We start from the raw sequence: 17,954 nt of genomic DNA on the forward strand, positions 1-17,954 counted from the left end.
ACTGAATTTTATTGTACTAGGGTGTTGAGTAAAGACAAACATTTTTAAAAAAGGAAAATAAAAAATGATGCCACATAATATAAGCAAGAACCTGTTATTGTGTTTTAGTCCACATGATTGTAATCCGGTGCGAAGTGCTAATGATCAATTCATCCATTTCAATCAGGGTTTTAAAGGCGGTCTGAACATTCTCTTAATGTCACATAATTTTGCCAAACCGTTGCCATGCATATGATATGATATGTACACTTAGGTGGGATCTGAAAAAGACTACTATATATAAATGAAAATCATTTAAATGAAATTTGATATTTCATTCTTGTGGTTGCGGATTGCACAACTTAGTATTTGAAAATGACTGTGGCTTTAACTTCTCATTTTATGGAAGCAAACCATTCGAATTTTGGTGGTTGACCAATCAGATTCAGATTTGGCGAATCTATTAATAATTGTGTTGGACCTTGTTCAACACTAAAGGAGCTTTTAGTATATCTTCAACCGGTGGGGCGCCGCTAATCAACCAATCTACAAAGATCCTTCTCACTTTTCTGGGTCAGTTCAGCTTCGTTCTGACAGATTAGTTCCCATTCAACTCCTCATTGGTTTGTAATTGATTGGTGTACAATCATCCTAAATATAACTAAACAAACTTTATATATTTTTCACTATGAAAAATATATAAGGGTCTTAAATTAGGGAAGGCACTAGTTTGCTATGGCAAAATATAAGACCTCCCCCTTAACTTGTGTCCGGCAAGTTTTGTAGAACTTATAGTTAGGTGTTGGGGTGGGTGGGTCTGAGTAACCACTTAAATTCAAAGGAACTGGAACTAGAATCCACCGGTTCCTTGGATTTGGAATCGGAACCAGAATCGGTTGGTTTCGGTTCCTAGAAGCCAAGAATCAGAACCTAAAACATAGGTTCTGTTTCAATTCCAAGTACCTGGGTTAATTTATTATCCTCCTACTTTTTTACAAATGACAAATAAACCCTCTAAAAATTATAAATACACTCCCAATAGTTTACAAAAATTATAATTCAATCATAGTTCCTACCTGGATCTCGGTTCTAGTTCCAGTTCCTAGATCCTACAAGGGTAGAACCAAAATCAAAACCAGAACCAGCTGGTTCCTGATTTCTAGAACTGGAACCTACCCTGTTAGGACTTGTTCCGAGTAGGAACCGGAACCCCGGGTACCCACCAATTCTGGTTCCGGCCGGTTCTTTTACACACCCCTAGCTAGGAGGATTATAGGTTATATATGTGAGATTTAATCAAGGCGATTTAATTTAAAGGATTGAGTGGTTAATTAGGTCCTTTGCATTAATTTGTTTTATAGATTATAAGATTTGGAGGTTTTATTAATTGTTAGATTAAATACCATACGAAAGAGAAAGACAAAGAATTACTAATTGATACTTGCTTTCATGATTTATTTTTTGGGACAAGCTTAGGGCATAATTTTTTTTAATACAACATAACAAAATATGATACAATTTTTGAGTGATTGTATTAAAACATTTTAGATGGTTCAGATTTTTTTTTTTTTAATAAACAATGCATATTAGAATTAATACAAAATAAATAAAATTTCAATCATTCAGATGCATTAATTTAATGAATTATATCAAAACTTGTATAATTTAAAAAACAAACAAAAAAATTAGGATTCTTATTTATAGATAGAGGAAGCATGTGTCTGAACTGTATATTCAGTACTTAGAACTATATCACGTTGAGACAAGAAGAGGTTTTAAAATCTAAAATTGTTAAATCAAATAAAACTGAAGCTACAAAGACGTGATTACAAGATAAGCATTTATAAACAATAGAGTTCAAGATATGGTAACATGTGGTTGATCGATCAGATATTCATCAATAGATTAATTATATCAGGTTTGCCCCTGGAGCTGATGATGAGATAAAGCTAGTGGCCATAACAAATTGCATATATCCAGGTCCAACCTTGCCCATGAAAATTTTCTGCCACCACGATTGTTTATCGAGTGTGAGAGAGAGAGAGAGAGCAGCGTCTTGTAGCTGAAACGCAATGGCCCCTCGGATTTTGAAGACCACTTTGAAAACTACCGATAATTGGACATACCTTATATAACTGACACCATACATGATAATATTTTCACCATGTCTTAATCGATGTCTCTGCCTACAACATGTACAGGAGTGATTAGTAGGCCACATACGTAGCTTGCCTCGTGATCGTAAAAATTATCATATATTTCTTTTCATTTATTTATCTTCTTTTCCTGGACATTATCATCTTCTTATATGGAGACAAATACCTCATACGTTCTCTTATTGCTTCGTCTCTGTCCGTTTCTTCAGATTGTACTTTTACCACTTACAAATATATAAGACTTTGATATAGCTCTATGGGATATTTTTGCTGTAATTAAGATTTCAATATGTATATTTAACTATTTTATTCTACTGGCTTCATTATATAATTAGTATAAAGATGGGTAACCCTAGGAATCCTCCAGCTGCAAAAACCTGCAATGTTCATTTCCTTTTTTTTTTTAAGGATTGCGGAAACACTCTTTTTTGGGGATGATGATAGTTTTCTTTCAAAGGACATAGAAAAATATTAATCCACGAAAGACAAACACCCATGACTATGTAAAAAAAAATGGAACTACAGTATCAGGCAGAGGATCAGAGGTGACGACTGAACCTGATAGACAAAATATACTTACTTAGATCCTGAGGAATTACTTTTACTTAACGCGTCAAGCCAGTTGTGGCTATTTTGGTGAATAGTGATGGCTAATATTTGATATTTTGCTGAGTCATGAATATATAACACAAATGACAAAAATTAATAAAGAATAGAAACAACTCGCGGTAAGTATTTGAATTGAGGAAAAGATTACATGCATGAGCATCACATATATCTATAAACAAACAACAGACAGGCTCAGAGACAGAGAAAGAGAAAGAGAGAGAGCACTAAATGCTCTACACTTTGACAAATCCTGGCTTGTTGATCATGTGAGCTACTTAGAAATCAAAATTGTCAAATCGCGTATTGTTTTGTGCATCAAAAATCTTAAAGTTTTAAACTGTGTATTACGTATTTTATTATATAGGTGGATACATCTTTTTTAAAAAAATTAATAAAATAATAAATAGAATAATCAAATTTTTTTAAAAATTAATATTATCTCCAAAATTAATTAATTTTTTATAGTATTATTGACTTTAAATTATGGTATTATATAATCAAAATTAATCACAAAATTAATAATCTATATTATTTTCTCTCAATTATTCATATAATTTTGAAGATAAATGTCAATATCTATATTTTTACTTGTATTATTATTATCATGTAAAATAGGTAAGCATGTTCCTCTTCATTTTCTCCATGCAAAAAGAGTAATTTTGGGCAGGTTTTAGTGAATCGGGTTGGGTGACCCAGTTTCGATCCAAAAATTTTTTGGGTCTTTGGCCCAAATTAATAAAGTCGTATCGATTTGTATCGATATTTTTAAGGATACGAACGAATACATATCGTAGCATAAAATACATATCTACAACAAATACTTATCGTATCATAAGATACATATCAACGTATCGAAATGTTTATGATATACTCTTTAATACGTATCGTTGGATACTTATATCAAATTGTATTATATAATACGTATCAGATATCATAGGATACTAATAACCATACTTGAAATAGCTAAACATTATGAAAATTGAAAAGTCCAAAACTACATTTAAAAATTTCCCATAGTTGATTTTGTGCTTGCTTAGCTCAATTTACTGGGTGGTTTTCCTTATAAAGACTGAAACTATGCAAAGACTGATAACTAAATAGGATCGTACGTCGTTTCGAGAAAACGTTTGCTTTCATGTCCTTTCTTTTTCCAGTCAGCTTTTTTCTCTTAACTTTTTCTGCCGCAGTCGTTTCACTGTTACAGAGGAGAGAAAGAAATAAAAAAGGAAAAAGAGAAGAGATCGAAAATTTTGCATGTCTTTTATTTTCTGTGCTTAATTGAGTTGACCATCCATGATTAATTATTATTTAATTATAATTTTGGAAGTTAAAATAAAAAATTAAGGAAAAAGACCGTAAGGTTGAATAATTTACTGACAAGTTGTGGGGAAGAGAGAGGATGCCGAACTTGTCTCTTGCCTGCAAAAGCATTAAATGGGTTTTGGCATACTGAGGTGGAGGAGAAGATGTTCCATGAATGCAATTCTGACCCATGTCTTCACATCACACTATATTCATGCCCACGCTTCATATTCCCCCACCAATCAAAAATTATTCTCAATTACTAATAATAATGATCATATTAAGTTCTAATATGCATGATTCGTGATCATAAATGTGTTTTGTGGACATATAGACAAGATTGAAATTATATAAGTCATCACCATTAGATAATTGATAATAAAAAATAAAAAGGTCTAAATGTATTTTTGAGTTCAAGTATCCCCAAATATTAATAGGTAGTTCCTAATAGAATTATTCGGTCGTTCACTTTAGGTTTTAAGGGATTAGTTGAGGTACATGCAAACTGACTCACACACCTCCATCACCAAATAATAAATAATAAATAAATAAATATATAATATATTATATATATATATAGTGTTGTATTATCATCAGAATTTGTGTGGCTAGCATCAAATTACATCGTCTTGTGACTCGTTATTTAATTCTTTCCCAATTAGGGTTTTATTTGAATGTGGTCGATCGTGTAGTTGCATTCCACAAGTCTCCTTTTGATTAATTTTGTCTTTTCAACTTGTTTGGTTTGGTTTCATGAAGTCACGTGAAGCTCTTATTAGGTCTACGCTAGCAAGAAGAGCGATTGATCCCCTTTAAAAGTGATTTGCTTCTGTGTATGTTACGACCTTTTTGCTTCCTTTTTCTCTCTCATTTCAATTCTTGTCCCCCTTCTGATCTCTCTTCCATCTTTACTGGACAACAGGTTGAGAAAGAAAAAGAATTGAACTCTATTATTTCCTTCATTTCTCTCTCTCTTGATCCCATGACTCCAAATTTTCATTCACCCCTTACTCCTTTTCCTTTAGACCTAAAAGAAGATCAACATCACCAGTTATTCTTTTTAAATTCTCAATCTTCAACTTCAGCTTCTTCATCTTCTTCTACCGCCCCATGTCCTAATTTCTTCGAGACAGCTCAAGAACAAGCTGGAGGATATTATCAAAAGGAGATGTATCAATTACAACACCAACAAGAGGTAATTAATAATATTTAAGTGTTAATTCGTACTATATTTTCACTTGTATTATATGATCATAGCTTATATATTTTGATTTTAGGCTAAGATATTTGTTTCACAAGAGGGATCATGGGATCATCAGACGACAGTGACAAACAAGAGTGACAGTGGGCTCAAGTTCTCTATCTGGAAGAAAGAAGAGAGAAATGAAAATCAGAGTGAGAATAGTACTTCGGTTAAGTGGATGTCTTCAAAGATGAGGTTGATGAAGAAGATGATGCATTCGGATGATGGTGATAATATACCAAATAACTCTATGCAAAAGTTTGAAGATCATCATAAGCAACCATCAGAAACCAATCACAACAATTCCTACACTACCAAAAACAAGACCACCACCACAATTAGGGTTTGTGCTGATTGTAACACAACTAAGACCCCTCTTTGGAGAAGTGGACCTAGAGGTCCCAAGGTAATTAACATTGATCTAATTATACCATTCTTAATTTGCATCCATTTTAGCATTTTGTGTTTCAAGAAACACTAACACGTGATCTTTTGGTACACGTTTTGTTTGCAGTCACTGTGCAACGCCTGTGGAATTCGGCAAAGGAAAGCGAGACGGGCTATGGCGGCGGCGGCGGCAGCAGCTGCCAATGGCACTGCACTTGCAGCTGATACTAAATCTAAGAAAAGTAAGGTGCACCACAAAGATAAGACATCATCAAGTAATAATAGCTCTCTTCCATTCAAGAAAAGGTGCCAATTTGGCTCCCCGTCACGGGGCAAAAAGAAGCTTTGTTTCGAAGACTTGACAATAATCTTGAGTAAGAATTCAGCTTTTCAACGAGTTTTCCCTCAAGATGAGAAGGAAGCCGCGATCCTACTAATGGCTCTATCATATGGCCTTGTTCAGGGTTGAGTTTTTGAAGAATTCATCTTAATTATTTCCCTTTAATTTTAGATTATTTTGTTATTTAGCTTAGGACTAGCTAAGCTTGATAAAAGTGTAAGCGTGAAGTACTTTAGTTTAATTACGAAATCAAATTATGGAGTGAGAGGAAACAAAATTTAAGAAGAAAGAAATGAAGTTATTGTGTGTGGAGAATTAATTTTAGAGGTTGTTGATGATCATAATCAACCAAATCATATCGATCGATCTCTCTTGTTCATTCATCTACATCTTATTTTGCTGTCCACTTAATAAAGTTTTCAAGCTTTAAATTTTTACTCGCATTATTCTTTTGTTTTATATATGTCCTTCTGTTGTTTGCTTTCAGTTTACTAATTTCTTACATATACAGCCTCTTTCCACTCATTGGGTTTGATTATTATGTTCATAAGATTAATTCTTCATCTTACTCCAAGCTTATAATTAAATTAGCTAAATCACGCAGCAGATCAACTAGAGAGCTAACAGATCAGACTAAATTCTCCTTCTCTGAAAGAATGTGTTTGGCATCAGATTCAATGGTGATAGTGATGATTCACAGTAGGGCAGCAGCTCTTTCTGCCCGATAAATCACCTAGAAGATAGTACTTTTGTCGCAGATACCTTATCTGAATTTTGACCCTAATGGTCTTCAAATGGTACTACTACAAGAAGAACAACTGGCTTGTCCCAGTATCCAACTTGGCAACTTGAGTTGTTGGATAGGGCCGCTACACAAATACCTCAAAGGAACTGATGGGTTTAGAATTAATCGAAGTTTGAGTTGGATTAATTATATTAATTTTTGTGTGGATGAAAGAAGGTAATTAAGGATAGAGCCTCAAATCTTGTAAAGGAAACCAGTATATATATATTATTGAGGAAACCCTAAAACCAGAACAAATTAAGTATGCAGTTAAGAAAACAAATATGTGTTATAATTATCCTATTTTGTTCATTGATATTTTCACTATCTACAGCAAAGATACCCTGTCAGCCACTCATCTTTCTGGTGATAAAATTTTCAAGTAAATTATTATAATTTCTTTTTCCTTTCTCAGATATATATTGGGTTATTTTTTAGTTTCCTTCTCTTGTGATTATGTTAAAAGAAGGGCAACGGTACTATAGTGTTGGTTCGGTTGTGGGAATCTAAGAAAAAATAATTATTAAAAAAAAAAAAAAAAAAATAGTTTCCTTCTCTTGTGATTATGTTAAAAGAAGGGCAACGGTACTATAGTGTTGGTTCGGTTGTGGGAATCTAAGAAAAAATAATTATTAAAAAAAAAAAAAAAAAAAGAGGAAATAAGGCTTTTGAATCATCCAACCTTAATGGAATGGAACTATTAACCGCAAACACCCTTGGTTGGTTTAGTGATTGAATAAGGACTCTTAGGATATTATCTAAGAGGTCTTAAGTTCGATTTACCTCGTTGTTAACTCAGTGTCCCAGTGATTAGTTGAGGTATACGCAAGTTGACCCAGACACCACGATCACAAAAAAAAAAAAAAAAAAAAAGAACTATTGACACCCCACTAATGAACTAAAGAAATCCTATTTTTTAAGACACCCTAGTTCAAAGTTTTAACATTTATTTGTTTTCTTGTAGAATCCCATAAATGCCCTTCATTCCATTTTTTTTTTTTTTATATAGAATAAAATTTTAGATAACTGAATTGAAAGTTAAAAAAAAAAAAAAATTAAAGCTAAATGAAATCCTTACAAATAACACCAAGAATATAATATAATTAAACAACACAAAAGATATATAGATTAAATATGTCTCATTGCAAATCTTCAATCTCTATTAAACTATCTTTTTATTCTAAGAATGATTTGAAAAGTATAAAAATTAGGGTTTATGAGATAATAGAGGGTTTTCAAAAGTATTTGTTGAGAATAAGATATTAAAATTGATTTTAATAATTTAACATAAGGATAAGCTTGTCATTATCAAAATTATTAAAAAATGGAACTTCTTTAGTCCATCAATAGGGTGCTAATAGATCCACTCACGGTAATGAAGATCTAGAGAAGTTGCCGGGCCCATTACGCTATGCTGGATCAGGCCCAATAACTTGCACAGACTGAGTGACTGGAGTCCAACGAAAGTGAAGGGGCCCAAAGTGACACTCCATATTAGGTCACTTTGAAAATTATAAGAAATTTGGGATAATTGGTAATTACTCTACAATGTGTGAGCAATAGAATTATGTTTAATATTTACACTTCATATTTGATCTATAATATGAAGTGTAAGAAAGTAGAACTTTATTAATAAGCCGTTGGTTGTTAATTTAAAAGCTCTTTTCAACCCAGTTGATGGTTTGATTTAATTATTATAAAAACACTTATTTTATGATAAATTACCAAAAAAGGATATGTAATTTGTTTTAATATAAATTACGTGTAAGTAATTGTTAGTGCCAAAAAGTGTCTTCGGCCTAGATGAGCCCAAAGATGAAGACACCTTTAACAAAGCTGAAAAGTTCAGGCTCAATCCCGATGGGGCCCACTCAGAGTTTTGCATATGAGACCCGTCTGGTGTTTCTTCCCAGTTCCTCTCCATCTGAACCCAAGCCTTCTGACCCTAGAACACCTTCTAAACTTATGATCAACTCGGAGCCCACGGTCGCCTACGAACTACAATACTGCTTGAACTCTACTAAGGAAGTCAATTATTATCCCAATTTGTCTAAGGTCCATATCCTAGGCCCGCTAGGACTCCATTTCCTACTGAGGTAAGGGAGCCAAAGGCTCCGCTCTTTGGGAAGACCACTGCTGCAAGGACTCCCAATCCCACCAAGATTCGAAGACCATGCAGTCACTATTTAAACAGAGGCTAACCCTCTCACAAGACACAGAAACATTACACCTTCAGACCCCGGAGTTCCCACTTGAGAACTTCACATTACAGCCGTAGTCACAGTCCCTGACTAGACTTCCGGTAACCTTTCCTCTCCCTAACCCTTACTAAACTAGCCTCACTCAGCCTTGCTGACTTGGGCGTTGGAGTGCCTACGGCAAACACCACCCTGGTGCTTTCCGTTTACTTCACGCTTGTTTTCTTATGTGTGCAGGTGCAACAGATGGCTAGTGGCCTCAACCTCACGGGATCAGTCCCTCTTTTCGCGAAGGTAGATTTTTACATCTACAGTTTAGCGCCCACTGTGGGGCTTCTGGCAATCATTCGTCTCACAAACCCTGTTACGTGAAGAAACTCTTTATGGCTGACAATCTTGATAACATTAATCCTGGCCTCGAGGCCAAACTAGAGGCTCTGACCGCCCTCATGCAATAACACTCAAACAAGGTGGCCACATTGGAAGCTGAGAACATTGTCATCCGGATCGAAAACGCCTCCATCAGGGCCGAGAATCAATCTAAAAGAGAAGGTAAGTCAGTTTTATGATCTTGAGCTTCTGCCTTGTCAGGTACAACCCAATCGGTTTTGCGCCTCAATTCTGTCTATGCAACCTCTCCAAACTTCAAAGCATAGACCCACAATCTCGGATACGAGGTCGTGCCAACTATGTTCGTCATTAGTTAACGATTCAGCCCTGACTAATAGTGAATGGGGGTTGCCGATAGAACCACTCTCGGTCAATCCGCTTCAGGCACGAGATCAAGGCATCCAAGTGACAAAAAGCCCACTACAACAAGAACCACCCATCCTCGCCATCCCGTCTCACCTTTAGTCAATCATCCCTACCCAAACTCCACCTGGCTCGGCTCACTCTCGTGGGTCGAGCGGTCCCCCACTCCTTCAAACCATCCCGCTCCAGTGCATTCATCCCAACGGACCGAGCGAATCCCAAATAACCCCCTTTACAATCCATGTAGGGCGAAACACCTGATCAGTCACGAGGGGAGTCACCCAACCGGAGGGAATGAATGTGGATCAAAGCTACCAAGCGGCACACAACAGAGTGATCGGTCAGGCTAGCCCACGCGGATTGACCCACCAAAACGCACCAAGTGCAAATCCTGTGGCCAACTGAGTCAACCAGGACGACCTAGTGGTATCCGCATCTCCCATGGAGCAGATATTAGCCATGAGACTGGCCGACATAGAGGCAGTGATGAGGTGCATACCCGAAATGCCAATCCCAACAAAAAAGAGCCAACCTCACTGCTATGCTGATTCACCCTTTGTAGATGCAATCGCGCTAATTGAGATATCACACAAGTTCACCATCCCCAGCATGAAGCCCTGCAACGGCACAACCGACCCAGATGACCACATGGCCTCTTACAAGCAGCGGATGTTTGTCATCTCGATACCCCGAACACTGCGGGAAGCCTGCATGTGTAAGAGCTTCGGTTTAAGCCTCTCCGGCCCAGCTCTTTAGTGGTACACTAACCTTCCAAATTGTTCAATCAACTCATTCGCCCAGCTCACTGACACCTTTGTTAAACAATTCGCTAGCAGCAAGAAACTCGAGAAACTATCGACCGACCTGTACAGAGTCTATCAGAAGAAGGGGGAGCCGCTGAGAGAATACGTCAGCAGGTTCAACAAAGAAAAAATCTTCATCCCCTTATGTAACCCAAAGACGCTAGTAGACGCCTTCAGAAAAGGTCTCCTCCCGGATGGAGAACTGTATAAAGACTTGACGAAGCTCGCTTGCACCATGATAGAAGGCGCCTTAGCCAAAGCTGTGATTCAAATAAGGTGGGAGGAAGATGAAATGAACCGGATGAGGCATGCTAGGTACGATGACCGTCACCAAAGGCGGAATGATACAAGGTCAGAGTCCAGATCGATTAAGCCCCGTTACCAACATCCTCCATGTAATCTGAACAAGGTTAAAAAACCATATGACCGCCCACCAATTAGAATCGACAACAGACCATCCGGGTCGAGCCCATACAAAGTTTCGGAGTACAACCTTAACGTCGAACCTGCCCAGGTCGTGGCAATCATGAAAGGAATAGGACATACCGTTAAGTGGCCAAACAAACTCAATCTCGAAGCGAGGAGGGACACGACTAAGTGGTGCGAATACCATGGTGACCATGGTCATAACACCGCGGATTGCACCGCCCTATGGTTGGAAGTTGTAGCACTGGACATCTCTTAGATTTATTGACAGATAAAGGGAAAAATACTATCAACCAGATGAGCTCGAAGGAAACATCTCCGCCTCCCTGAGAACCAACACCAAAAAGGCTCTGCTTAATTATTTATGGAGGGTCGAAGATCAGTGGTGTCAGCTATTCCTTAGCCAAGCGTTATGCCCCAGCCAACCATCACCATGAAGTCTAATCCATCCATCCACCCCCTCGGTTGCACACCAACTAGGTAATTCAGTTTGAAGATGATAAGCCAGTCACCCTGGCCGCCCTCCATCATGATGCTGTAGTCATCTCCCTCCAGATCGCCAACATCCTGGTCAAGAGAATATTCATAGACGGGGGATCCTCGGCAAACATTCTTTTCCTTGAAGCAGTGAAGGCCATGGGACTAGATGAAACAAACATTAGCAGACGACCAACAATATTGATCAGGTTCAGTTCCGAGCAAAAATACACCATCGGGGAAATCGCTTTGCCTGTTTACACCAGCGGAGTCAACAAGCAAACCATTTTTCTAGTGCTCGACTGTCCTTCACTATATAACGTCATCTTGGGTCGACCTTGGATCCACGATATGCGAGTTATTCCATCCGCCTTCCACCAAACTATAAGGTTTCCAACGAAATAGGGAGTAAGGGAGATTAAGGGTGATCCTAAGGCATCTAGAGATTGCTACAAAATACCTTCAAAAGCAAAGGTCACGCTTCATAGTATTTACAGTCTCATCCAACCCTTCCAACCGAGCCAGATCAACCAGCTATGGAAGAGTTGGATGAAGTGCAGATACACCTGGACAACCCCGAAAGGAAGACCCAGATAGGCTCACACCTCAGGCCCGAAATAAGAGAGAGACTCGTAGAATTCCTCAAACAAAACCAAGACTGATTTGCCTGGTACCACATAGATATGACAGGAGTCAGCCCAGAGGCAATCATCCACCATCTCAAAGTAGATCTGGATCACCCCCCAGTGAAGCAGAGGCGTAGGAAATTCACACCAGAATGCAACCAGATCGTCAATAAGGAGATTGACAAATTACTGAATAATGGCTTGATCAAAGAAGTCCACTATCCCGAGTGGCTGGCAAACGTTGTGGTCGTGAAGAAAAAGAATGGAAAGTGGAGGGTCTGCATAGACTTTATGGATTTAAACAAAGCATGCCCAAAAGACTCCTTCTCGCTCCCACATATCAACATGATGGTCGATGCGACAGTAGGCCATGAACTCCTAAGCTTTATAGATGCCTTCTCAGGGTACAACCAGATTCTAATACACCCGGACGACCAGGAGAAAATAGTCTTCATTACAGATAGGGGGACCTACTGTTACAAGGTGATGCCGTTCGGTCTCAAGAACATCAAGGCTACCTATCAGGGGCTAGTCAACAGAATGTTTGCTGAACACCTTGGGGACACTATGGAAGTGTACATTGACGACATGCTCGTCAAGTCCCTCATGGCCGAGTAGCACCTCGACCACCTCAGCCAGGTATTCACCATCCTAAAGAAGTATAACATGAAGCTAAATCCGACCAAATGCTTGTTTAGGGTCTCATCAGGGAGATTCTTGGGATACATGATAACTCAGCGTGAGATAAAAGCCAACCCTGATCAAATTCGAGTGATCCTCAACATACCATCACCGACTTGCATCAAAGACATCCAGCGCCTGACAGGACAAGTAGCCGCCTTGAGCCGCTTCATCTCCAGATCTGCCGACAAGTGCCACCATTTCTTCCACACTTTCAAGAAATCCAAGAAGTTTGAATGGACCCTCTCTTGCGAGGAAGCCTTGCAACAGCTGACGAGATACTTAACCTCCCCACCACTTTTTTTCAAGCTATGGATGAGGAGAAGCTTTACACCTATCTGGCGGTTTCAGAGACAATAATCTCAGTAGTGTTAGTTCAGGAGGATAATACGAAGCAATTACCGGTTTATTGTGTAAGCAAATCACTCCTCGACACAGAGACGCAATATAGTCAGCTAGAGAAACTAACACTCGCCTTTGTCCATGCATCTAGGAAGCTCAGGCCATACTTTCAATGCCATCCATAGTCATACTCACCTCCTTTCCACTCAAAAAGATATTATATAAGACATAGTTATCAGGCCGACTCACACAATGGACAATAGAGCTTAGCGAGTTCTACATATCCTTCCAACCACGCACCGCCGTCAAATCCCAGACACTGGCAGACTTTATTACTGATTTCACCCCGAACACCACCATCCAAGCAGAAAGAGAGTTACTATGCACGAATAACGAATCGCCTTCAAAGTGGACTCTCTCAGTGGATGGCTCAAGCAACGTGAATGGAAGTGGGCACGGCATCGTACTTACTACTCTAGAAGGAGACATCATCCAGCGGGCCATACGATGTGGATTCAAGTGCACTAACAACGAAGCTGAATACGAAACTCTCATCACTGGACTCTCCCTAGCCAAAGAAATCGGAGTAAGGAAGCTGGAGGTAAAGTCTGACTCCCAACTCATGGTCAACCAGCTACAAGGTACTTACCAAGCCAACGACTCGAAGATGACAGCCTACCTGAACCTGGTCAAAGAATTGCAGACCTCCTTCGAAGAATTCTCCATCGCCCAAGTCCCAAGAACGGAGAACACCCATGCTGACGCCCTTGCCAACCTCGGTTCAGCCCTTCAATGTTCTTCCCAGTTATCCATCCCTCTGTTATTCCTCCAATGGTCAGCCGACTGGAAGGAAGTACCAACGAACAAGTCGCCCGAAGAAGTAATGGACATCGAACTGGCCGACTCCTGGATGACCCCGATAGTAAAATACTTGGAACATAATGAGCTCCTAGCCGACAAAAATGAAGCACGCCGACTGAGAGCGAAAGCTGCCAAGTTCACCATATACGAGGGCTAGCTCCTTAGGAAGTCATTCTCTGGTCCTTAACTTAAGGGCATAAGCCCAGAAGAAGCCGAACGAGTTCTCGCCGAACTCCATGAAGGCGAATGTGGAAACCATGCAGGAGCACGCAGCCTTGCCCACCGGGTGATCACCGTTGGCTACTACTGGCCAACCATACACACTGACTTAGCATCCTATGTGAAGAAATATGACAGTTGTTAGAGGTTCGCCCACGTCTCACACCTCCCACCCGAGCAACTCCACTCCATTCTCACACCTTAGCTGTTCATGAAGAGGGGAATTGATATAGTCGGAAAGCTCCTGACCGCACTCGGGTAGCGGGTCTTTATGTTGGCGATCACCGACTACTTTACTAAGTGGATCAAAGCCGAAGCACTCGTACAAGTTAGAGATCGAGAGGTAAAAGCTTTCATCTAGAAACATGTCATATGCAGGTTTGGGATACCGAAGGAAATCGTCACTGACAATGAATCCTAATTTATCAGTTCAAGCTTTAGAGATTTCTACGACATGTGGGGGATCAAGCTTAGCTTCTCTACCCCCCGTAACCCCTAGTCCAATGGCCAGGCCAAATCATCGAATAAAACCATCATGCAGACTTTAAAGAAGCTCCTGTAGAAAGCCAATAGCGCATGGGCAGATGAACTACCCAGAGTCCTTTAGTCCTATCAGACTATAGCCCGGTTATCCACGGGCGAAACTCCTTCCTCCCTTGCATATGGATCTGAAGCAGTCATCCCAGCCGAAGTATCAGTCCCTTCCACCAGACTCTAATGGGCAGATGAAGAAACCAACAGCCAGAACCTTTAGCACCACCTGGACACCGTCGAAGAACTACGCGAGCAGGCAAACATCCGCAACGCAGTCTATCAACAGCAGGCTGCCTGACACTACAACCGCAACGTCAGAATCAAAACTTTCAAAACAAGCGATTGGTAGTGTTGGAAAAGTAATCTGCCAGGCTCGACCTGACTCAACCCGACTCGACCCGACCCAGCCCGGCCCGCTGCAGGTTACTCATTTTGGCGGGTTGGTCCTAACTCGCTCGCCAACAAAGGCAGGCCGGGTTAGGCCCGCCAATTTTGGGGGATTGGCTGGCCTAACCCGGCCCGCCAACCCTAACCCGTCGAGTTAGGCTGCTGGTCGGGCCGGGTTAACCCCCCCTTTTTTTTAATTTTTTTTTTTGTTTTGTTTAGTTAACTTTTCAAATGAATAATTAACAATTTATAAATGAATAAATGTAATTGTTTTTAGTTAACTTCTTTTCAAATATCAATAATTCAATTAAATTAAATTTTTTTTTTTTTTTGTTAACATTTCAAATATTAATTCAATTTTAATACATTAAAATTGTAATATAAGAAAAATTAAATTTATTCATTTATCAAAAAACAAAATAAGAAATTATAATAATTATTACCTCGTTAAAAATCTCACCAAGAATAACCCAATGGGACAAAAACTTGGTAAGGAAAAAAGAGTGCAATAATTGACAATTAATTTACAAGTTACAATTTACAAAACAACTAATTTTGGGGTTGACTAGGACCTCCTTCATCCGCATCATCTATATTACAAAATTGAAATGATTCTATTAAAGTATCGTCGACAACCTCGTATTGATCTTGATGGCGCGACCGTTCCCAATCTCGAAGACATGTGAGGACTTCAATCACTTTTGGTGAAAGTTTAGTCCTCCTTTCATTTAAAATTCTTCCACTTGCACTAAATGTTTGTTCGGATGAGACAGGAACAACAAAAACATCCAAGGCAAGTCTTGATAATACCGGAAAAATACATTTTTTAGTTTTCCAATATTCAAAGACATCAAAGTTGGCTCTTTGTTGTGGATCTGTTGGTAACATTTCGAGAGTTCTCAAATATTGTTGAAGCTCATTACTCTGTGACTGCATGGCGGATAGTAGATTCGTTGTTGCCGTTGGTGCTTCTGAAGAGGAGGCTGTGCCTGTGCTTCGGGTTCGGTTCCTCTTTGACCTATTAAATGCACTCCAGGTGTAGAAGTCTTCATTTGTTTCTTCTGATGCAACTTCCCTATGTATTTCGTGTCTTTGCGGGTTCCCATACCTGTTTTCATATTGGAAATATACATCTGCAAGACAATTTTTCACCTTTCCTATTTGATTGGCAAATGCTACGTTTTGTAAATTTTCAGTTAATGTCTCTAAACCATTTTCTAAACCTTCTTGTTTAATTCTAGGATCAAATATAGCACCTAAACAATAAAGAAAAAGAATGGGTTTAAAATATTTAAAAAATTTTTTTTCCATTGCCTTTATTTGTTTTTTTTTTAATTTCACTGTTTTTGTTTTTTGTAAATAACTTTGAAATTTTTAAAATTGCATGTATTACCAATGGACTAGTAGGATAATATACACCAGAAAGTTGTAAAGTGGATTGGTAAAAATTTTTAAGAAAATAGTGAAATACTTTAGCTATTTGCCAATCATTTTCTAATAATGAGGACCTCTATTATTTGCTACAAAATAAGTAATTAAATTAGCATAAGGTAAACATGAATCAAGCATTAAATAAGTACTATTCCATCTAACAGGCATGTCTAATGCAAAAGTTCTAAGAGACATATTTAATTTTATACAAGCATCTTGAAATTCAGCATTTCTTTTATTACTACCAGTAATCCAAGCTAAACAATCTCTAATTCTATCAATATTTTCTTTAATTGTTTTCATACCACTTTTTACAATTAAATTAATAATGTGACATGCACAACGTTGGTGAAAAAACTTCAAATTGTTATAAAAAAGGATAATTACTTTGAAAAAATCTATAGCTGTAGTATTAGCACTTGCATTATCTAAAGTTAAACTTATCACTTTAGTAACAATATCATAATCTTCTAAAACTTCAACAATTTTATTATAAATTTGTTGACCACTATGATCTACATCCATTAATCTAAATCCTAATAAAGATTTATTTAATTTACATTTGTTATCAAAATAATGACTAGTCACACAAATATAATCTTGTTTAGCCGTACCACTCCAAATATCAGCAGTTAGAGCCACACTAACATGACAAGTATGTATTTTATTTTTTAATTCTAATTTCATTTTCCTAAACAATTTTATTAAATCATTTCTAGTTGCAGTTTTAGAATAACTTTTAAATCCTAGAAAAAATGAATTTTTAATAAATCTTTCAAAATATTTATCTTCAGCCATATTAATAGGTTGATCAATTGCAGCAATATATAAAGCTAATTGTTCCCTATATACATCAGAATTATAACGCCAAGTAGTACCCATATTAGTTATTTGAGTTTGATTGGTTTCTTTATTTCCATATTGAGCAATATGTTTATTAGCATGCCTTTTTAAAGTACTAGTACCATTACCTAAATCAGCTTTATAAACATTTCCACAATACTTGCATCTTGCTTTCTTCACTTGAACTCCATTTTCTGCTTCGTAAAACTTATCGAAATGCGTCCAAACGTCTTATGTGTGTCTGTCGTCGCTTTCGACAACAGTTGATGAACCCGTTTCAGCTTGAGATGAAGTTGGACGAGGACGACTTCTAGAACCACCGGGAGCTATAAGTGTAGTAGCATGGGAAGGAATCGGGGGCATATTTTGAGGTGTATCAGATTCTGAGACTGGGAAAGCGGGACTATTTGAATCTCCTCCTGCATTCATGTTAGTAAATTCAGCGGGACTAGGACTAGGATAGTAGTTTCCTTCCTCATTGAAATTGATGGAAGAGAAATATTTACCCATTGTAGTTGAAAAAAAAATTGATGTAGAAGAAATAAAAAATTAAAGAAGAAAAGTTGGAATATG

At 38.1% G+C, this 17,954-nt stretch overlaps 1 protein-coding gene across 1 annotated transcript; it reads left to right on the forward strand.

Annotated features, from left to right (window-relative positions):
• Positions 1 to 4,733: 4,733 nt before the first annotated feature.
• LOC116110309 (GATA transcription factor 21) lies at positions 4,734 to 6,434 on the forward strand. Its single transcript, XM_031396529.1, has 3 exons — positions 4,734 to 5,241; positions 5,324 to 5,695; positions 5,804 to 6,434. The coding sequence occupies exons 1-3, from the start codon at positions 4,882 to 4,884 to the stop codon at positions 6,143 to 6,145; spliced, it is 1,074 nt and encodes a 357-aa protein (XP_031252389.1). The 5' UTR covers positions 4,734 to 4,881; the 3' UTR covers positions 6,146 to 6,434.
• Positions 6,435 to 17,954: the final 11,520 nt, after the last annotated feature.

The sequence above is a fragment of the Pistacia vera genome, unplaced genomic scaffold (assembly GCF_008641045.1).
Source record: "Pistacia vera cultivar Batoury unplaced genomic scaffold, PisVer_v2 Contig60, whole genome shotgun sequence".
In the NCBI taxonomy this organism is placed as follows: Eukaryota; Viridiplantae; Streptophyta; class Magnoliopsida; order Sapindales; family Anacardiaceae; genus Pistacia; species Pistacia vera.